General features: G+C 39.5%; 1 protein-coding gene across 1 annotated transcript in view; it reads left to right on the forward strand.

Annotated features, from left to right (window-relative positions):
• Positions 1-3524: 3524 nt before the first annotated feature.
• cldn10 (claudin 10) overlaps positions 3525-24074 on the forward strand; it is a 74313-nt gene continuing 53763 nt past the window's right edge. Inside the window, exon 1 of the mRNA XM_008106863.3 lies at positions 3525-3958. Within this exon, the coding sequence (XP_008105070.1) occupies positions 3745-3958 (214 nt within the window). The 5' untranslated portion in view covers positions 3525-3744. The remainder of the gene's footprint in view (positions 3959-24074) is intronic.

Here is a 24074-nt window from a genome sequence, read left to right on the forward strand (position 1 = left end):
TTTAGTCAACAATTTTGACTGCTTCATTATTAAGGAAGGAAGTTGGAAATAGGCTTAAACATGAGTATTTAAACTTTCAAATAAATTACTAGAAATTATTGATTAACTTTCTCCTCCTGCTTTAGACTTAGTGGTTTTTTTCTGTGTGTTATGACCACTGAGGGATAAATTCACATGATTCTGAGTCACAAAGATGTTTGAAGGCAGCTTTCTTACCTTGTTCTTTGGCAGGTTTCCATGATGATGGGATTCTATAAGAGCTACTTTGTCTGCACTGTGACATAGATGCAGGTTTATCTATCTCCTTTCTGCTGAAAGAATGGAAAGCATTTGGGACTATTTTCATTTGGGAAAACTCCATAAAAGTTCTGTTTTAAAATTAAACGTATATATGTATTAAATTCCCTTATACAATGATATCTTGAGTTAAGAGTTTTATTCGTTCTATGACCCAGCACTTAACTCAAATTGCTCTTATCTCAAAGCAATTTTACCATTGAAATGCTATTAATCCATTCTGAAAACCCGCCAATTTTTTTGTTATGTGTTTTTAAATAAGAAAATATACTTTATAAATAACCTTGTAGTTTGAACCTTGAGAAATCAAAGAACAGAGACATGTTCAATCTTATAATGACAATGAGGACAACAGCTACAGATGAAAAGGGCTGCATCTATACTGTAGAATTAATGCAGGGTCCAATGTTTCCCAATGGTTTGTACTTGATTATATGGCAGTGAAGACCCATATACTCGAGTTCAAAGCAGATAATGTGGATTATCTGCTTTGATATAATCTGGATTATATTGCAGTGTAGAAAGGGCCATAGATACACCTTTAGAGTGATATGAAAGCGAAATGCACAAAATCTACAAGCAAGTGAAACAGGTCATTGTGAAGAGCAATATCTCAAAACATAGGAAACCGCTAGAAAGGAAATATTGTTAAGACATATGTCCCATTGGTTTATGAAGCTACACAACTGCCTTCACTTCAAGAGTATATAAACCTCTAGTTCCTTGTAAAAAAAAAACATTTTAAAGCCATCAAATACTTCTACAGCTTTAGTAACTTTCAAATGTAAAATTGCCCTTTAATTAAAGAGAGCTGTTCACAATGATGGTTAACGGATCAAGTCAGGAGCTGACCTTACTTGTTCCACCAGCTACCTGTTGGTGCTTAGTCTGTAGTTAATAGAAGCACCATCTTCATATTCATACAACAGGACAAAACCATTAAGTTCCCATTTGAGTATTGCAAAAGTATTATCATTCATAAAGTTATAGTTTAGTCTTTTGGGGTTGATGTCCTTCTAACTCAGTTTTAGGACAAATGTTATATCGAATTAATTAAGGAATACTGGAGTAATTTTAGATTGGACAGAATGGCATTACTACTAGGAGTGATTGAAAGTTTGGGGTTTGTTTTTTTAGTTTAGTTTTGATCAGAAAAATTCGCAAAATTCACTTGTAGGAGAAAGCAAAACTGAGGCTGACTGTTTTTTTTGTTTTGTTTTTTTTCTGGTTTTTCTTCCTCTCTGGGGGGCTCTGGGCTGAGAGGTTGCTGCTGCAGAAATGGTCTTTCTAATGATCCAAGGCTGATTCTATACTACGATACAATGGTATTTGAATGGCATTATATGGTCAGTGAAGAATCTACATCAGCTTTTCTCAACCTGGGAGTCGGGATTCCGGTGGGGGGTTCATGAGGGGGGTATCAGAGGGGTCACCAAAGACCATCAAAAAACACATTTTTCTGATGGTCTTAGGAATGCTCTTGGCAGAGAAGGCTGAACTCAACCAATATTCAATGCTGGCCATGCAGGTAGTGTGCCAAGTTTGGTGCAGATCCATTGTGGCCTGGGTGTAGAGTGCTCTTTGGTTGTAGATGAACTATAAATCCCAGCAACTACAAGTCCCAAATGTCAAGATGTATTTTCCCCGAACTCCACCAGTGTTCACATTGGGCAAATTGAATTTTCGTGCCACATTTCGTCCAGATCCATCATCATTTGAGTTCACAGTGCTCTCTGGATGTAGGTGAACTACAACTCCAAAACTCAAGGTCAATGTCCACCAAACCCTTCCAGTATTTTCTGTTGGTCATGGGAATTCTGTGTGCCAAGTTTGGTTCAATTCCATCGTTGGTGGATTGCAAATGAACTCTAAATCCCAGCAACTACAACTCCCAAATGACAAAATCAATCCCTTCCCCAACCCCACCAGTATTCAAATGTTGGCATTTTGGGTATTTGTTCCAAATTTGGTGAAGTGAATGAAAATACATCCTGCATTTCAGATATTTACATTACAATTCATAACTGTAGCAAAATTACAGTTATGAAGTACAGCAACAAAAATGATGTTATGGTTGGGGGTCACCACAACATGAGGATATATTAAGGAGTCGTGGTTGAGAACCACTGATCTACACTGATCATATAATGCCAGTGTACAAAATTCTGATTCATTCTGATCAGAAAAATACCTAAATATGAAATACATAAAAGAGAAACTTAAATTGACCAATTTAGCCACTCTTCCTTGCCAGCTCCCACCAACCCTACCTCAAATGTAGATTGCATTTGTATTTCACTTAAGTTAAATGTACTTAAAGAAGACAACTATCTCTAGATGATCATATATATTATTCTAAGTATGGGAAATTACCTTTGGAGAATACAATTCCCAATCTTTCCCAGACAGCATGACCACTTTTCCAAGTATTTCTTTTGTTAACCTCACAGTGATAAGGTAGTAAGTTGATCCGCACAGCCACTGGACTCCCTAGGCCCAGCTTTGGAGAACGTGGCTGCCACAGTTGGTGACACCCCTGTTAGGGGAGCCACAAGTTCTCACCAGATTTTAACCTGAGTTTTAAGGAGCTATCCAAAGTATGGGAACCCGATTCTCAAATAGTCTCAGCACCTTGGATAACTTATTTAAAGTTCACACTAAAGCCCACAGCAAATGTACTGCCCAGCTGACATGTAAGCCACTGCCCTGGCGCAGTTGACACTTGGGTAATACCCATTATTAAAGTAAATTTGAGAATAAAGCAAAAGAGAGGAATGCTAAAGACAGATCATATTCATGCCTATTAAGAATTTGGGAAAGATATCAAGTTATCATTCCCACCAAGAATAAGGAATGTGATTGTATTTCTTATTCTTCTTCAAATTAACATTGAAGTTTACTTTATAGTCTTCCATTAATACATTTTAATTAATGTTTTCAAATGTATGTTATTATGCATGCTTTGAGGATCCCACTGACAGCACAGAATAAACTCTCAAAATAACTATATAATCATTAAATATATATTAAAATATGTTTTGTTAACATCAGTGCCAAATTCTGTTGTGCAGCTTGGACTCTGTACTTATTGTTTCAGCTACGAAACTTGTTGCGTTTCAGATTAACTACAAATTAAGCATTAACTTAAAACTAGAATGCCAGAAAAGAGAAATTAAAAAAATCACAGAATTGCTTGTTCATAATGGTCCACTAATTAATATCAATTGTCATTGCTAAATATTCTCATCGGTGTTGTATGTTCTTTCTTCCAGAATTGGTGGAAGCCTGAAGGTACCAGCCAGACATGCAGGACAAGGCTGACACTTGTGTTAACATGCTATGACACTTGTTCTCATGTAATGTGCTAATGCTCTACTAGACCACAAAAGAGCACACGCTTCAGTGAGATATAACAAGCCACTTGTGATTTCGTGCTATCCTTGGAATATGTCTGGAACACAGATCATTGCATTCTTCTTCTCTCTTTGTGGACTTGGGGCGATCATTGCAGCCACCGTCTCAAATGAATGGAAAGTAACCAGCAGAGCTTCTTCGGTGATAACAGCAACATGGATCTTTCAGGGTCTCTGGATGAACTGTGCCGGAAATGCCATGGGTGCTTTCCACTGCAGACCACATCTTACTATCTTCAAGATAGAGGGTAAGTTTACGTCAAATGCTAGACTGTGTTATCTAGAGAGCCATTAAAGGAGATCTTATTATCTGGGTGAACATGCCCTCTATGACACTGTCAAACAAAATGTGGAGTGGTTCATCTGAAATCAGAGGTTTGGACAGGGGAATTTCTATTGAGGCAATTTTTAGCTCCATCAATCTCTCGCCAATAACAAAGCTTAGAAAGCTTATGCTACCCCTCTATTCTGCCTTAGTCAGATCACACCTGGAATATTGTATCCAATTCTGGGCACTGCAATTGAAAGGACATGTTGACAAGCTAGAATGTGTCCAGAGAAGGGCAACTAAAATGATCAAGGGTCTATGAGGAGCGGCTTAAAGAGCTGGCCATGTTTAGCCTTCAGAAGAAAAGGCTGAGAGGAGACATGATAAGTGCCATGTATGTGAGGGGAAAACATAGAGAGTAGGGAGCAAGATTGTTTTCTGCTGCCCTGTAGACTAGGATGTGGAGCAATGGCTTCAAACTACTGGAAAGGAGATTCCATCTGAACATTAGGAAGAACTGCCTGTGAGAGCTGTTCAGCAATGGAACTCTCTTCCCGGAGTGTGGTGGAGGTTCCTTCTTTTGAGGCTTTTAAACAGAGGCTGGATGACCATCTGTCAGGAGTGCTTTGAATTCAATTTTCCTGCTTCTTGGTGGGGGATTGGACTGGATGGCCCATGAGGTCTCTTCCAACTCTATAATTCTATGATTCTATGAAAGGTTATGCCCGTGCTAGCTGGAGGATTCTAGAAGTTGCAGTCTTTAAAAGGCAACCTTTCCAGCCTCTTCTCATTGCTGCTACATTTTTCCTTCATTTAAATACTGAATTTACAACTGAAATGCAAAAACAATGGTGTGTACAAAATACATTTATGTTTGTGCCCATTAGTGGATCTTAACACTGAAACCACAGACAAGATGGCAAAAAGAAAGCAAGAACATGGGATATGAATGAAACAAAAAACAATTCCCCTCCCTCAAGGCAATTTACAGAAATGTAAATAAATACATATAAAAGTCCATGCATACATCGCAACAGACAAAAGGGTATTGTTAAAATCCAATTGAACTGCCCATAGTATTAAAACATTCAAAACAAATCCATTTAAAAGTCAAAAAGTTATCAAACTATACTGTCAAAAGTCCTTGGAGAATGTTCCTAAAAACCTGTCCAATTGGAGAAGTATAGATTCACTAACAGATGGATGAATGGGTGGGTGGGTTGACAGAATTTATGGAATTAAGTCTATTGACCATTTCAAACAATTACAAACGATAAAAGCAAAAAAAAAAAAAGTATACATACTACTACACAGTTACAGTAAAAACATTGCCATGTCAAATTATAGTAAGGTTACATTGAGTCAAAAGTATGCTGTCAAGCAAACTGAATCATTTCCCCTCTTTCCACCTCTTTTCCCCCTAGTTGACAATAGGTCTGTGCTAAGTACTATGGGTCTAAACCACTGATAACTATGTGGAGTCCTGGATGTATATAAAATCATGTCAGTGGCCATTTCCTAGGCTGTGTTGATAAGCATTTGTGGAGCTTGTCTCCAAAAGGTTCCAAATCCACCTGAACAACTGTTATAGGAATTGAAGAAGCGTGCTGAGGATATGCATTTTTGCTGTCAAATGCAATTTTCCAAGCCCTATACTGAAATGATTTGATACATTTTGTTCTCTACATAATATTCTGCTCCTAGCCAACAATGTGTTGCCACCTATGACTCATTTTTCAATGTTTTTGAATGTAGTATCTTTTGAAAACAAAGTCTACATTTTGTTAATAATAAGGGAATTAGGATTTGTAGCATGAGAAAACCATATAATCTCCATTCGAGCCACAGAAGAGAGAATTAAGCTGCTCAATAAGTGTGAATCCAGAAATTTCATGATGGATTTTCCTCTTCATGCTCCTTTCTTCAGAGCATAAAGTTTATCATTGTTCATCTAGATTACAAAAATCCAGATTCACTTTTTTTAAACCGCAGTATGAGAGCAGAGAGCAGTCTACAGTCAATTGATCCCAAAGCAAATAAAATCATGATATGGTGTTGGCACAGAGGAATGAAACTGGCTCAGTCAATATTTCATAAGAACTTTTGGTTCAAACAACTAAGATGAGAGAGTGCGCCCAAACTTGACAGAAAAGAATGAATATATTAAATTCCAGAAAAACATGCAGCTATGTCTGGGTTTCATCGTAGCTCCAAAACGCCAAAAGAGAAATTCTATCTATACCTAGACAGGGAAATCATAACCAATAACCAGTCTTCTCAGTAGTTTGCCATTATTAAAAAAATAATCAAATCCTGAGATACTGTAGCTCTCTAACCTTCCATCCCTCTAACCAACAGATTGCCTGTTGATTTATGCCAAGGGTTTTCTTCAACAAGGAATACTAAGAGGTGGTTTTGCCAGTTCCTTCTTCTAAAATATAGCCTACATTATGCATTGTAGAAATGACCATGCAGAAGACTTTCAGCAATATCAGTTATGTGGCCTATTATAAGGTTGTCCAAGGAAACCTTTGCTATCACATTTTGAGATCCAATGCAGTTTGACCAACTCAGAACACAATACTCGGTCTGTTACCTGATGCACAGGAGGATATCTGTTATTATGTCACACTATTAGTGATAGAAGCAAAGAAAGATAGGTAAAGGTAAAAGTTTCCCCTGACGTTAAGTCCAGTCATGTCTGACTCTGGGGGTTGGTGCTCATCTCCATTTCTAAGCCGAAGAGCCAGAGTTGTCCGTAGACACCTCCAAGGTCATGTGGCCGGCATGACTGCATGGAGCGCCATTACCTTCCCGCCGGAGTGGTACCTATTGATCTACTCACATTTGCATGTTTTCGAACTGTTAGGTTGGCAGGAGCTGGAGCTAACAGTGGGCACTAAAGCCCCTCCCCGGGTTTGAACCTGGGACCTTTCAGTCTGCAAATTCAGCAGCTCAGCGCTTTAACGCACTTTGCCATGAAATTATTGAATCAACTACTGCTAAATTAGAATAAAGCCTCCTGGTTTGAAAAGGCTCAGCTTGGGATATTTGATGAAGTGTTTAGATATAACTTTGCATTGTGTGTTTAAGATGGTTTTCAAAAGGTTGATTTCCTCACATCTGTGCCTTTTATATCTGTGTCTATGTCAGTGGACTATTATATAATATCCTGTCCTTTTTTTGTTCTTTTTTCTTTTGAAATAGCCTATGGCTAAAAGCAATAAATATTATTGATTTTGATTAAATCGAAATAGTTTTCATTGGACCTCAAAGAACTTGATGAGTTCTAGGCAAACCAGATACACATTAAAAATATCCAGGGGTTTCCAACAAGCTGGTTAATATTTCCACTCCTAATCCATTTGGCAGAATTGGATTAATGTAAAAATAAAAACAAAACAGTTGTGGGAGGGAAGCTATTTAACACTGGCTTAGGTCCACTTGTTAATTTCTGCTAAGGAGTGCTCATTGAATCCATTGGAATGTAGTAAGGCAATGTTAGGCCCACTGAAAGGCCATTAATTAAATGGGCCTTCTCTAGTGAGACTAACAATTATATATTTACATAGATATAGCTAAGGATATGTTCTTAAAATTTTGGATCATGAATACATTATTTACTTTGTTTTATATCCCGCCCTCTCTCCCTCATTGAGGGACTCAGAGCAGCTATCAATCAGCAACAATTCGATGCCATTCAAACAGAAGACAATATCAAGTCAAAATACATAAGGATCACAAATACAAAAATTAAAACAACGGTGCATAATAAAACAATATTAAAACCGACAATATTAAAAAAAAACAGCTCCATCTCATTGCCATAATCAAAATCCATTGCCATTTAACCCATTGTCTTCCTCAAAAGATTCATTCCAGCGAAAAGTTTTTATTTGCCTTCTGAAGGACAACAGAAAGGGAGTCATTCTGATGTCCTTAGGGAGGGAATTCCAGAGCCTCCCTAAGAATAGGGCCTCTCCAGCAGATTGTAGTGCTCAGGCAGACTCATATTGGGAGATGAGGTCGGATAGATGGGTTGGGCCTGAACCATTCAGGGTTTTAAAGGTTAAACCTTGAATTGCGCTCAAAAGCAAACTGGTAGCCAGTGGAGCTGCCGCAACATGAGAGTTTATCATTTCCTGTATGGCACTCCAGAGAGCAGCCTGGCCGCAGATCTTTGTGCCAATTAAAGCTTCCAGATGGTCTTCAAGGGTAACCCTACGTAGAGCACATTACAGTAATCTGGTCTGGATGTGCCAAGGGCATGGACCACCGTGGCCAGATCAGACTTCTCAAGGTACGGGTGAAGTTTTAATTGCACAAGGACTCCCCTGGCCACCACCAACACCTGGGCCTTTAGGGTCAGTGATGAGTCCAGGAGAACACCCAAGCCCCGGACCTGCATCTTCAGGGGGACTGTAACCCTGTCTAACACAAGTTTTAACTCTATACCCTGATTGGCCTTCTGACTGACCAAAAGGACCTCTGTCTTGTCAGGATTGAGTTTCAGTTTGTTTGCCCTCATCCAGTCCATTACTGCCATCAGGCACTGGTTCAGGATTGGGTCGGCTTCCTTGGAATTGGGTGGAAAAGAGTAGTAGAGTCGGGTGTCATTTGTATAGAGGTGACACTGCACTCCAAAACACAGGATGATCTCACCCAGCAGCTTCATGTAAATGTTAAAAAGCATGGGGGATAGAACAGACCCCTGAGGAATTGCACAGGACAAAGGCCAGGGGTTTGAACAGGAGTCCCCAGCACTATTTCTGGGCCTGACCCTTGAAGACAGACTGGAGCCACTGCAAAACAGTGACCCCTAGTTCCATCTGGCAAGCCACCTCTGCAGAGGATAGAAGTCACATTAAGTCTAAACCTCACCAGGTAGTGATTGGTCCATGACAATGGACTGACATAGGCACAGATGTAAAATGTGTGAAGAAATCATTAACCTTTTGAAAACCATGTAAAAACACACAATGCAATGTTATATCAAAACACTTCATCAAATGTCCCAAGTTGAGCCTTTTCAAAACCAGGAGGCTTCATTATAATTTACCAGCAGTTGATTAGTCCATGACAATAGAACTGTAGGTAGTTACTCCACACCACCGTCACTATCCTCCCATCCTATATAAATGACCAGATCTAAGGTCTGTCGAGCCATATGAGTGGAGCCAAAAATGACTTGGAACAGCCCCATGTTTGCCATAGTGGCCATAAAATCCTGAGCCATTCCCAACAGGGTGGTCCCCCAGCACTTTTAGCCTCTGGGACTCCAATGCCAGGCCCGGAATCACCCCAGCTAGCTCAGGTAGGGATACTCTTGAGCAGCTGAGTGGACATTACACCAAGAGTATACCTATTGTCCCGGTCACCCACCCTGAGGTAGTCATATTCAAACGAGGGTGATTGCAGGATGAGGCACCTGGTCAGAGAGATGGAATCCCAATAGACCACCGCGACTCCACCTCCCTGTCCCCCGGGTCTAGCCTGCTGCTGCACCAAGAAACCTGGTGGGCAAAATTGGGTGAGATTAACTCCTCCAGCTTCGTCCAATCAAGTCTCTATAATCCACGTCAGGTCTGCATGTTCATTCTGGATTAAATCCTGGATAATAGTTGTTTTTACCATTCACAGACCTGCTGTTTTAGCAGCAGCATGAACAAGGATTCTCAGTGGCTGCTTGTGGACTTTGCAACACTCTCCCCTAGAAAAGTGCCTTCCTCATTCTTCTTACAGAAGTGAATGAGAACATTTTTGCTTTGATGGGCCTTTGAGTGTTTCAGGGGGATTTCAAAATGGGCTATGTTGGCAAATTTAGTTGTTTTTCCTTTTAATTATAATTTTCTAATGTTTTCAATTTTGTTATTTATTACAGGATGCAAATTTTTACTAGTTGTTTCTGTTATAAGTTCTGTAATTTCATGATGGATAACCCTTAGGTGACAAATATAACAACATTGTGCTAGTCAATGAATAATATGAAAGCAGTACGAAAGCAAAGTACATGCCTTCAAGTCAAGGAAAGGAATATTCAGAGAGAGTTTGCCATTGCATTTATATATAGCATTTGGTCTTCCCTGATGGGGATTAATAAACTAGGACTGACCTGGCATAGCTTCCAAGATTGGAGAAACTGTGGTGAATATAAACTACACTTCACATATGGAGAGTTATTGCAGTATTTGTAGCTGTTTGCTTAGACACAGGTGCCATCTTTCATACATGAACTGTCACTCATCTGGACCTGTCGAATCCTTTCCATTTGGAGAAATGGCTGAGTAACATGGAGTAAGATCATTTTTCAAAACAGTTTGCTTCTTTGCATGAGCTTTCTGGTACAATTGTTCTGCCATATTAAGCAAATCATTTTATTCTATACCAGCAGAAATCTGGGAAAGCCAGGGTGTTAAAGTTCATCTCAATATTTGTCAGGTCAATAGAAGATCAGCATTTTATCAAATCATTAGGTATATACTTTGGCAACGTAGTTAATATTTGTTCTGAGGATTATAGCTAGAGTTCAGTTGGCAGGCAGAGTGATTATCTTGGTGAATACACAGTGCAGAATTAGTGGGCTTGTTTATTTGGATGAATGAAGAAAAAGATGGTAAAGAGCTTATCTGTAACAGGAAACACAATAGATATTAATGTTCAGGGACACCATCATGACAGGAAAGAAATAGAGAAAGAAAGTCACTAACTCATGAGAAAGAAAGGGCTTCAACAGCACAGCAAAATGAAGGCAATTCTGGTGAGAGATGCTAGTGAAATCTACCACAAAATCCACTATATTTTCCCTATTCCAAAATGCAGTATCCCTGTAATGCTAGACAGCTTTGACTCAACACAATCCCTGGTGGGAAGAACTCCCGCGAAATGTAAATAGATATTTACATATAGGCCTATGGAAAAGAATGTGTTACTATTGGAAATGTTTGGTGATGAACAAGACGGAAATGAAAAAGAAAGGATGAGTAACACATTTGTTTATATCAGATCAGATAAGCATCTTTACATAAGTCTGCCTTGTGAAATCTGAGCTTGAAAGAGTCCTCTGTGGACTGTGAAGCAGGAAAGAGCACCTGACCTGCTGAATCTCACATGGGCAGATTATATTTGATTTGTATCTCACGAGTACTGAATGATTTCATTGGGTAATGCAATAAATATTGTAAATCTAACATGATCATTAGAGACATTGTCCTGCAGATTACACTTCATCAAAAGCTTACAGTGAGAAGTGTCTTACATTGATATTTTAAAAAGCAGAACAATTGCTGGCACATACGTAGTTTTATTGTGGTTATGGAGCTTTTCAGAGAAAACATAGCACCTTACATGTTATCTTCTCCCCATTGAACCATAATAAATGGTGATGTAAAAACAAGGCTTTGTATTGGGGTTTTTTAATGCTTTTTTGACATTACTAGAAAGCTCTCGCACTCAGGCAAATAAGATATGTAGAAAAGGGAACTGAAACTCCAAAATATTTCCAGCACAAGCAACCCCTCAAATTAAAATAATAAACTTTTTTCTAGTCTTGAAAAGTGAAACAAATGAATTTGTTAAAGAGTCCTAAAAACATACAAACAATAAACAATTCGGCATATGGACATTTAGCTATGACTGCAAAGCAGAAGCCTGCCATGGAAAATGTTGTGATGGAGCATAACTATCATATTTAAGAAAGACTCATTCTCCCTCTGTTCTTGGGGGATGTAAGGAATAATGGATATTTGCACAGATTCACATCAAGGTTCTTCTTCTTGCATTATTACTTTGTTTGGTTTTTCTATCAAAAGAGGGACTCATCACCTGGCTTCCTCTAAGCCCGTGGTTCTCAACCTGTGGGTCCCCAGATGTTTTGGCCTTCAATTCCCAGAAATCCTAACTGCTGTTAAACTGGCTGGGATTTCTGGGAGTTGTAGGCCAAAACACCTGGGGACCCACAGGTTGAGAGCCACTGCTCTAAGCTCTATCTGGGATGTGAATACATCTTCTTTCCCCAGTCCATAAAAAAAGAGGGGGTATCTTTAAGTCTAACAGGTTTATTTTAGCCAAAGAATTTATCAATCTCTTGTCCTCACCAGATTTGCTGATTAAGGTTCAATCTTCCCAATTCTTTCAGTAAGAAAGGCTTCTGATCAATTGCTAACCAAGTTCTTGATAAAAGCTCTCCACTCAAGACAATACATAAAACGAAGGACAATTTTAACCAGCATAAAAACGTACCAGTCGTTCAATGGGAAATGTGAGCCTGCTTTTGGCAGATGAGAGAAACAAGCTAATTAGGATTGCTGTTGTTGTTGTGTGCCTTCGCGTCATTTTAGACCAGTGGTTCTCAACCTGGGGTCCTCAGATGTTTTTGGCCTTCACCTTCCAGAAATCCGAACAGCTGGTAAACTGGCTGGGATTTCTGGGAGTTGTAGGCCAAAAACATTTGGGGATTCCAGGTTGAGAACCACTGTTTTAGACAGTGGCATATGCTGCCTTAGAGCCTGTTCTATGGCAACACCAAGAATTTCACAGAATTTTCCTACACAAGGAATACACAGAGGAGATTTTGCCAAATTCTTCCTCTACATCAATTGGTATTTGTTGGTAGTCTCTCATTCAAGAACTAATGAGAGCTAACCCTGCTTGGCTTCCAAAATCAGATGTCTGGTGCCTCATATTTAGGGAGTTTCTGAAGGCCCGTCTAAATCTGGTTCAATCCAGTGTTCCTGATTCTTGTTAAACTATACTGATAGCAAAAAGATTCACCTATATAGATTCCCAGAAATCAGGAACAAGTAGTTCTTTATTGTTGCCACACAAACTGATCCACAAGCTGATTATAGCACTGAATTAATTGTTAGAAGATTGATGGAGAAGTATGCTAAAATTGCACAGGTGGAGGGCGATAAAACAAAAGTCTCAGATTAAGAACTAAAAATCTGCCTCTCCTTTCAAGCAATCTATCTCAGACAGTAAACTGAACCATTATGCTCTTATCACTTCATCTTGCCTTTATTGTACCTCCAGGCCAAATTGTGAAAACACAGATTTGAAAAATACTTTACTTTTAATAGATTCTTAGTCATAAAGTGATACCTTTTATATAAATACTGGATACAAAAGAAGTTGAATATTTTGGGTAAAATAAATTTCAGTAGAACCGCTGTTGCAGACTCTATGCTGGCAAAATTTGGAATGGGATGAAAACACATTTCCTTCATATCTAATTTGAAACCCTCAAGCTATTTGAAAATATATAATATGCAAATAATGGGAGAAATCAATTGTTTCACCAAAGATCTGTTGAATAAATTTGCATTTGCTTTATAGTAAAGTAAAATTATCCCCCAATGAACTGATAGATGTGAGGTGTGATAATGATCATGACTTGGTATTAGGTCCCCTGGACCCTGTTAAATATAAAGCCAGAGTCAGCAACCTCCTTTGTAATGATTATCTGTTTCTGGCAGGAAAGACTCCTTTCAAGGAATCCAAATGAGAGAGGTCAAGCTTTAATGATGGCCCCATCTACACTGCCATATAAAATCCAGATTATTTGCTTTGAACTGGATGATTTGATTTTATAATCTGGATTATGGCATTGTAGACCCAGCCAATAAGTGGAGAATACAGTAGAGTCTCACTTATCCGCATATCCTTATTGTGCAATTTAAAAAAAACTGAGGTTTCCGGTGGAAGTCTTGCGGTGGCCATCTTGGGAGCTTCTAAAGCTCAGAACAAAGCAGCAAGTCTGGATAACAGAGGCAGAAATCCCAGGACTAACAGGTCTGTATGTGGACCTCTTCTGAAGTCCTGGAATTTTTGCCCCTGTTTAAAACCTGTGATTTAGTGTTGTCTGGAAGCGCCCAGAGACAGAAGGTGCATCAAGTCTGATTGAGATGGCCTCTTAAAGCGGTGGCTTGCTAAATGTCTTATGGAAAGTTCCAGTATTTCTGTTCAATTCTGCAATGAGATAAACTTCCCTGATTGAGCCTATCCATCCTGGGATGTGGTTTTCCTGCTCCTACCTTACCAAGTGTTATTGACTTTTCTAGTGAGTCATGTCTTCTCATGATATGGCGAAAGCATGACAACTTCAGTGTAGTCATCTTGGATTCTAGGGAAAGTTCATGCTTGCTTTGTTCTGTGATTCATTACTTTGCCTTTAAAATGTGTTCTCAATCAGTTTCCATTCAAGTAAATGAACAGTGAATCCCAATAGTACCTGCTAGCCCCAGAAATCATGAGGTTGTGAATCTACTCTGGGGCCCCTTCCACACAGCTGAATAAAATCCCATTTTATCTGCTTTGAACTAGATTATATGGCAGTGTGGACTCAGATAACCCAGTTCAAAGCAGATATTGTGAATTAGCTGCCTTGATATTCTGGGTTATATGGCTGTGTGGAAAGGCCCTTCATGTCTTCCTTCTGGCCTGACTTCAGTCCATCAACTGAGGGGTCTTTAGAACATCCTCAGGATCTTCCATGTGATGCTAAAGTTCAGGTCCTTCCATTTATTTTAGATGGAGGAAACCATAGAGCCATATTGATTTGTTTGATATCAGAGGCAATAAGATGATGATAAATCATGCTGAGCTGTTGAATCCCATTTTTATATTCATATTTAGGGTAATATAAACAGAATACTATAGGGCAATTTTTCTCAACCTGTGGATTCCCAGATGTTTTGGCCTTCAACTCCCAGAAATCCTAACAGCTGGTAAACTGGCTGAGATTTCTGAGAGTTGTAGGCCAAAACATCTGGGGTCTCACAGATTGAGAACCACTGCTATAGGGTGACTGGTATATCTCCAGTCTTCTGTCCCAGTGTGTGATTGATTAAGACAGTTGATGCAAAATTTCAGGCTACTGGCTTATGCTTAATTCAGATCTGCAAATACTTATTTATTGTACTCTCTAAATGTGAACATGAGTTATAAATATTTATGACACAGATGGTCATATATACCTATTTTCCACAATCTGCTCTTTATTTAACACAGGAAGCTGCCTAATAAATCAGAAAGTTGTCCTATCTTGCTCAGTATTGTCAACACTGACTGGTCTCAGCTGTCCAAGGGTTCAGATAGAAATCTTTCCCAGCTCTCCCTGGAGGGATTGAACCCATGACCTTCTGTGTGCAAAGCATGTGCTCTTCCACTGAGTTACTGACTTCCCCTGACTTTGCCATTTCATCTCACTATTATCACTAATGCCAATAAGCTATTCATTGAATGGATGAAATGCAGGACAGCAGGTTATACCACCTGGGAACTGCTTCTGTTTTCCTACAAGACTGGGAGGTAGTCTTCTGCAAATGAGAGGGCAGGAGCACACCAAAATGACATTTAGGAATACTAATTTTAACCACTCTGCGTAAGGCCTTCTGAAGGGTAGTATTACACTGCTAGATGAAATGAGGGTCTGACGGGACTGACTACATATTAAATAACAACTGGCCATTATAATTTTGTAGTCCAAGGAAAATGACTAAAATAAACTGCTCTGGTATATGAAATTCACATATTGTGTTCAATGGTAACAAAGACAGTGGCATTCATTAGGTGATTAGCAGAGAGTCAAAGCCACACAGGAGTACTACTAATGCATTTCCTGTTGTCTTTGGCTTATTTGATAGCTGGATGTAAACACTATAACTACTGAAATAAACTACTGTTTTTCATGAAACTTTCAACAGAAGAAGGATGACTGGGTGGCATAAGGAATATTAGGCATTCTGCCCATATTGACAAGGATTTAGAAATATCTACAATATCATAAGCTATTGTGTATTTTAATATTTGTATGTTTAATTGTATTTTAATGTTTGCATGAGTTTGGTTTTAATTCACACGTTGTTATGGTTTTCAATGTTAGCTGCTTTGAGTCTCCTTTGGCAAAAAAAAGCGGTGTGAGGAGAAGGAGGAGGAGGAGGAGGAAGAGGAGGAGGAGGAGGAGGAAGAGGAAGAATTTGTTTAGAGAGAAACAAGAATAATGATGTATGTTTCTCTCTGGTTGCAAAATATATATTACAATATCTGATAAGCTAAGACAGTGTTGTAACTGTGCAAGGTAAAGACAAAGATTTTCCCATGACATTAAGTCTAGTTATGTCTGACTCTGTCGGTTCGTGCTCATCTCCATTTCTAAGCTGAGGAGTCAGCATTGTCTGTAGATGCCTCCTTGGTCATGTGGTTGGCATGACTGCATGGAGCGCCTTTACCTACCCACCGGAACAGTACTTATTGATATACTCACATATGCATGTTTTTGAACTGCTGGGTTGTCAGAAGCTGAGGCTAACAGTGGGAACTCACCCTGCTCCCCAGATTTGAACCACTGACATTTCAGCAAGTTCAGCAGCTCAGCAGTTTAACCCACTGCAGCACCAGGGGCACCTGTATCTGTGTACATTTTTAAAATCAAGGATGAAACATGAACTAAATTCAGATCACATGTTTGGAACAAGCAGGAACATGGAAGTAACTCGTTATAAATACATTGTTACATGTCATTAATTTATTTTAACAAGTGATTGGTCAAACCAAATATAACTTAATAATGAATTATATTACAGAAAATCTTAACAAAAATATTTGCCCAGAATTCTATGGGCCAATATTGTGCACTTTTTGCCTTAAGATCCTGTTATCTATGTTAACAAATTGGGTATCCCCAAAGACCAGAGAGATTGATTGGTTAGACTTTGACTTACTGGGTTTAAAAAAACAAAAAAACTGCTAATGAGATGCAAACTCTTCCTGGAATCTATCATTCTGAAACAGCCCATTTGTTCAGAGTGATGAACCCTGATTCAGGTTTCCAAAGGAAATGTGAACTCAGGAGTTTAATATTTCCTTTCCCGGATGGAAAAAAAGACACATTAATTTGAAGGTAACCTTCAAGTGCTTATATAAGGATATGTAAACAATTAGCAGGAAAACAGCAGGACTCCTATCACATTGCATGAAGCAAACCAAACTATCTGATGCTCAACACACTTCGTTTACATAACAGAAGGCAGACTGGTAAACATATTGTTAAGATTAAATCATCTCAAGTGTTGCATAAACTGTAACTAAACTGGGATGAAAACGGTTTCGTCTTTTGAATCGAGGGGCACTTCTGAGTACAAAGGAGGATTGCAATATATTGCAGGGTTTCAAAATGCCCCATGCCGAATAGAGTGACCATGTGTACCAACCAATCTTCCAGCCTTAGAAAACACAAGAGTGGAATAAAAGAAAATAAGATAAAATAAAATAAAATTAGCAGGTTTCACTTTTGCGGATCTCTAGATTTTCCAGCAAACTCTGCTTCTGCTGTAGAGTTACACTGGAGAACCTAGAGCAGTAATAGCAGGTAAACTGGCTGGGATTTCTGGAAGTTGTAGGCCAAAACACTTGGGGGCCCACAAGTTGAGAACCACTGACCGAGAGAGAACATTTCTCTGTATGTTTGTGGGTTTTTCATCATGATTCTATGGTCAATGCCCAGCAGAAGTTGACCATAGGGTTGCCCTGGAGGACTTTGAGGTGTCTAGAGAAATGTTTTCACCTGTAAAAAATAGTGGGTTTTTAAATTTGCCTTTCCCTCACTTTTGCAAGGTTCCTACACCTCTAACCAGAGCGAATGTGGAGGGGTATTTTTTTGACGCAGAGAATTCCAACTTTACCTAATTGTAGTGTAGTTATTGTGAACTCTTTTGGAAACTAGGCAAGCGAGGTTTATACATCTATGGAATATCCAGGGTGGGAGAAAGAACTCTTGTCTGTTTGAGACAAGGGTGAATGTTGCGACTGGCCACCTTGATTAACATTGAATGACCTGGCAGCTTCAAAACCTGGCTCCTTCCTGCCTGGGTGAATCCTTTGTTTGAAGGTGTTAGCTGCCCCTGATTATTTCATTTCTGGACTTCCCCTGTTTTCTGAGTGTTGTTCTTATATGTGAAAGACCTATAGTCTAAACCAGGGGTCCTCAAACTTTTTAAGCAGAGGGCCGGTCCACAATCCTTCAGACTGTTGAAGAGCCGAATTATCATTTGAAAAAAATATGAGCAATTTCTATACACATTGCACAAGTCTTATTTGTAGTGTAAAAAACAACAATGAAAGAACAATACAATATTTAAAAATAAAAACAATTTTAACCAACATAAATCTAACAGGATTTCAGTGGGAAGTGTGGTTCTGCTTCTGGCCAATGAGATAGTTGTTGTTGTGTGCCTTCAAGTCATTTCAGACTTTGGGCAAGCCTAAGTCTGCCAACCTAGCAGTTCGAAAACATGCAAATGTGAGTAGATCAATAGGTACCGCTCCGATGGGAAGGTAACGGCGTTCCATGCAGTCATGCGGCCACATGACCTTGGAGGTGTCTACGGACAACGCTGGCTCTTCGGCTTAGAAATGGAGATGAGCACCAACCCGCAGAGCCGGACACGAATGGAGTTAACGTCAGGGGAAACCTTTACTTTTACCTTAAGTCTAAAACTGAGGGCGGGGGGCAGGTAAATGACCTTGGAGGGCCGTATTCAGCCTGCAGGCCTTGGGGACCCCTGGTCTAAACACTGAATAAAACTTGAACTTGAATTACTACTATGGAACTTTTTTATTGAGAATAACTGAATGCCCCAACTGTTTTTTCTGTTCAAAATCTCATTGAAAAACTTTTGTGGTATTTAGGTTCTATGTTATAATGTCAAGAGGAAAGATGTAACCTAATGGCAAAATTAGGGACAGGAACGTTTTTCCTGTCCCAAGAAAGACAAATGAAATGTGGTGGCTTTTAATCCCATGCAACTCCTCTCCATCTTCAGACTCCACCAATTCTTCAAAAGTCCAAGCTCAGACGTGCTCTGCACAGCTTGTCCCAAGTCAAAAACAGCCTGATTATATCACTCATTAAAGGATTAATTCCTGGAAAAAAAACCACATTCCAAACCTACTTGAAAAAAACATTTGGCAACATCGTTTCATAGTGATAATGCAGGCATTATGTGTTCCCTTTAAATTAATTTAACTCTCCTTAGAGCAGCATTGGTCCACTGGCGCAAATAACCAGACAGAGTCATGCATTTCACAAACTGTTGCCATTCCATGCAGTCCTTGAAAGCTGTAACATCGAAAATATTTTAATCGCATTGAGGTCTTAGTTTTCTTTTGAAATGTTCCTTACCTCATTGCCTGCTCAAAATTAAGCATTTAAACTATGATTACAAATCTAACCAGGCGTACGTTAAACAAACTTGGAGGTTTTAAATAGTGAGAGCTGGTTAAGTCGAGTGTGACAGTAGCTTCTATTGTGGGCCATTTGCTTGATAATAGTCATGATCATTGATGCATAATTATGTGTTTAATGAGACACATTCCCTTTCCCCCAATTAAAAAACACACCATTTGGCACTGAGTCAGATGCAGCTGATGCGTTATTCAAGATGAAATCACAGAATTATAGAGTTGGAAGAGACCACATAGGCCATACTGTCCAACCCCTAGGAATACGTAATCAAAACACTTCTATAGAATCATGGGAGCCCTGGTGGTGCAGTGGGTTAAACTACTTGTGAACTACTGACCTGAAGGTTGGGTTGCTGACCTAAAGGTTGCCGGTTCAAATCCGCGAGACAGGGTGAGCTTCCGTCTGTCAACTCTAGCTTGCGGGGACATGAGAGAAGCATCCCAGCAGGCATCCTCTGGTCAATGTCTCTGTAGATGGCCAATTCTTTCACATCAGAAGCAACTTGCAATATGTTCTGAAGTTTATATATATATATATATATATATATAGAGAGAGAGAGAGAGAGAGAGAGAGGGAGGGAGGGAGAGAATCATAAAATTGTGCATTTGTTATATTAAATTCACTTTCTACAAGATTGTGTAATACAAGCAATATACTCACTGGACTCCTACATTATTCAATGGACAGAACAAAAAAGCATTTCTTCATATTTGGAAATAGTTGGGAATAGATTTCCCAAACGCCATGGTCCACTCCCTGTGACATCGCCAAGAGTCTTACATTTCACCCTGAAATCTCAGACCTAAATAAAAAGCTGCGTTGAGTCTCCTTCGGGGGAGATAAATATAAAGAAGAGGAAGAGGAAGAAGAAGAGGAGGAGGAGGAGGAGGAGGAGGAGGAGGAGGCAGTAGTAGTAGTAGTAGTAGTAGTAGTTTCTTTCCTTGGAAGAGAAAAGCAAAACAGTTGCTAATTTTAAAGGACTTAGGGCTGGACTCATGTCCTGCAAAAATTTAGATGGAGAGGGGAGATATCCATCCAAGCAATGTCTCTTCCGTCCCTCCTTGTTTCTCTGTGACCTTCTGAGATTACTCAGGGCTCTTGAAACACAGAACAGGAAGTGAGCTTTTTTTTAAAAAAAAAAAAGTCCTGGGAGATGCCAATACTGACAGGAGTAACTTCCTATATCAATAATCATTTGTCCCTACTGTATCTGGTGATATTTTGCATGTGGGAGGATGGAAGGGAAGGAAACCTAACCCACACCACCATTCACCGCCCTTTCAACAGGACACAAAACCTGGCTACACGAACAGCATGACTGGTTGTGGAGGTGGGAACAATGAATTCAAGACATAAAAACAAGGAGTATAAAATACCAATATTTACTGGCCATGTAGAGCCCAGTGTAAACAGGTCCTCATTTTTTAAAAAAAGTCACTTCCCATATCATGACAAGATTTCATTTCCCAGACATTTCCAAAGTTTTGTTCGCTACAGGCGAAGGGAATCTGAAAGGGGCAACTGTTGGAAATATCAACCTTCTACAAGCCTCCTATACTAGTTATTTGTTATGTGTATAATTCAGATTGCTTACTATATCATATATGTGTGTATTGGTATGCAGTTTTTCCTTAACTTTATGTTTGAGGTTGCGGAAGGGATTACAGACCATATGACCCAGATCTGGTACTATTCAGACCTCAGACTTCCATTTTAGAGGTCGGATGCCATGAGATGGCATTAGACTCTCAGACTGTACCGATGCCATTAGACTCTGAGAGATGCTTTAAACTTTGGATTGTTGATTCTAAGAAAGATGCCCTCTGTTATTTGCTCAGAGAAACTACTTCAAATCTATTTGTAACTGGATTGATAAGCAATGTACCTGTATGCTGAATACATGAAATCTGTAAGTAAACCAACTATGTTATTTTAATGAAAACTACTTTGTCTCTTGAGATCATTATTCAAATCAAGTTGTTTTAAAGGAGAGTAGACTTTTTTGAGCAACTGAAATAACACTTCTGAAACTCTGCTTTATTTTTGTGCAGTGTCATGTCTCTGTCCCTAACAGATCAGAGACAATAGTTTCAGTGTAATAACTGAAGAATTTTACTGGAATATTAGTGGATATTTTTCTGATAAAAATTTACAGATAGTAGATAATTATTTACCACTGAAGAGAAGATTCACTCAAACGAGTTTTTAGCTCTTCTCTGGAACTCATGCCTTTCCAAAATGTTAGGTGTCGAAAAGGTTATGAATGCCTTTTCCCAAAAGGTTATGAATGCCTTTTCCCAAAAGGTTATGACTTGAACAGGTCATGCTTATCCCAAAAGCAACAAGGCCATTCTACCAACTCAGCCCAAAATAGGACACAGGTCTTTCACTACCCACACATGAGATAGGGATGTTTGCTTTTCTCTAGTCTTTGTTGGCTTAGGGAAACAATGATAGTGGCAATCGCTATGTGAAGGACAGTGGAAGTAATCAGAGCACACATTCTATGCCTTTGATAGGTGAGAGCACTGGGGACAAACCACTGCTAAATAAAAAAGAACATATGGCCGTAATCCAGATAATAACCTCCCTTCCCTCCAGCCTATGTAGTTCATAGTTTAACATTTTATTGAGGAACTGGGGATTGCATGGGGATGAAAAGAATGGCAAAAAAAACCAAAAAATAGTTGCCACCAGAAGTATGTGATTAAAGTACTTGCACCACATTTAAAAATCTATGCAACATGGATTGTACACAAATAATAAGGTAGTGGCAATAAAAGAAACTATATGATTTCAGGTAAGTCATCAAGAAATAATAGGCCTGGTTCTCCCCACCACCTCTACAAATGAACTTGCTGAGATGGTATTGGTCTCTGTGATGTGGCACTTTGTTGTTAGTGTTTTAAACCTGCTTTTGTCCATGAGGGAGCTGTCAAATAAACCATCCTGCTTTGCAGCCTGAAATGGCACAGCCAACCTCAGGCCCCTTCCACGCAAGCCCCTATATCCCAGGATCTGATCCAAGATTATCTGCTTTAAACTGGATTATGAGAGTCTCCACTGTCAAATAATCTGGGATAAAAAGATAATCTGGGGTTGGATCCTGGGATATAGGGGCCGTGTGGAAGGGGCTCAGACTGCTGCCTCCTATTACAAGGATAGATCAGGCCGAGGTCTTCAACCTAATCTTGAAGTCTGCACTATGTATAATACGTTCCTTGATCATGGCTTAAACTCCAAAAGATTCCCAGCAGGCTGGTACATCCCAGGTCTTCCACTGAGGCACCATAACACTCAGCTAAGGAACAAGAAGCATTCAGAAATAAGAAAATGCTTCAGTTTTCACTGTACTATTAAAATGTTACGTTATTATCTGCTGTTGAATAGGGTTGCAAGGTGCAGGAAAAGTTCCATGCCTGTTTCTTAGCAATGAAGACACAGTGCTGAGTATTTAATACAAAGAAATCATATGACTTGGGGAGTTAAAGAGCTTTTTTACTATTTCAAAGTCTCTAAAATTTAATTCATATGGGTATCTTATTGTTTAATTAGTAAACTCTGAGGCAATTGTTCACCCTGCACCCACCCACCCCAAATGACGCATCACACACACACACACACACAGAGAGAGAGAGAGAGAGAGAGAGAGAGAGAGAGAGAGAGAGAGAGTGTGTTATTGGAGCTGAGCTTCCTCATCTGCAGTATTTCTGGGTCAAAATAAAAACTTCTTCTGAAAGAAAGGTTCCAGATATTGCCAGGAAATGACCACATTTACGGACACTTTTAAAATCCCTGCATGTTCCACATATTCTTGAACCTCAAGTCACATGAGCTTGAATAAGAGAATGTACTTTTTTGATGTATACCTCATCATTCCTAAACGTTTGTGATGAGCTTTAGAGTCCAACAATATCTTGAGAGTGATAATTTGCCTACCCCTTTTGTATGAGATTTTTTTATCGTGTCAAAAGTGACTTGAGAACATATTGCAAGTTGCTTCTGGTGTGAGAGAATGGGCCATCTACAGAGATGTTGCCCAGAGAACACGTGGATGTGTTAGCTGGGAGGTTTCTTTCATGTTTTCGAAAGCAATAGCTGACAGATGGGAGCTCATCCCCATCTTGCAGATTCAAACCAGCAACCTTCAGTTCAGCAACCCAACCTTCAGGTCAGCAGTTCAACTGGCACAAGAGTTTAACCCACTGCGCCACCACGGCACCATGTATGAGCTTTTATGAGATGAGTAAACTCTACCCGACCCCTACATTGCCCATTGTACTCTACCTTCATACATATGAATTGTATAAGTAACCTCAGATGAAGAAAACAGTAGGGTCTCTAGAATCACATACTATGTAAAAGCTTTCTGGAGCCAGAAACTCATTGCAGTTTGGATTTCTAAGTCTCAGTCCTGACTCTGAATCTACAGTTTTGCAAGGATGCAAATATCTTCAGTGTTTGTGGGCTCAATTCCAGGCAAGAGGAAAGAGCTGTGCACAAGTCTCCAGATCACCCATAGAGGAGCACCTTGCTACAATTTGGGAAGCTTAATTGATTTGTTCCAAATTGCAAATACTCTTTATGGGATCTCTCTATTTCCCTTATTCATTAAGCATTTTATTTCCTCCAAGTCTTTGTGGCACCAGTGCTCACCCTACGCTCTACTCTACCTTCACCTTCTAGCTAGAGAAGTGGTTCCCAACCTGTGGTCCGCAAGAACTAAAATATGGTCTGCAGCCTCACCGTTACCACACCATTGCAACGACCCATAGACCATGCCCCATTCCTCATGGCTATACACTTGTGGTGAGGAGGCAAGAGAAAGTTGTTAGGGACAGTTTCTTGGGTCTCG

This window comes from Anolis carolinensis, chromosome 3 (genome assembly GCF_035594765.1).
Source record: "Anolis carolinensis isolate JA03-04 chromosome 3, rAnoCar3.1.pri, whole genome shotgun sequence".
NCBI classification, from domain to species: domain Eukaryota; kingdom Metazoa; phylum Chordata; class Lepidosauria; order Squamata; family Dactyloidae; genus Anolis; species Anolis carolinensis.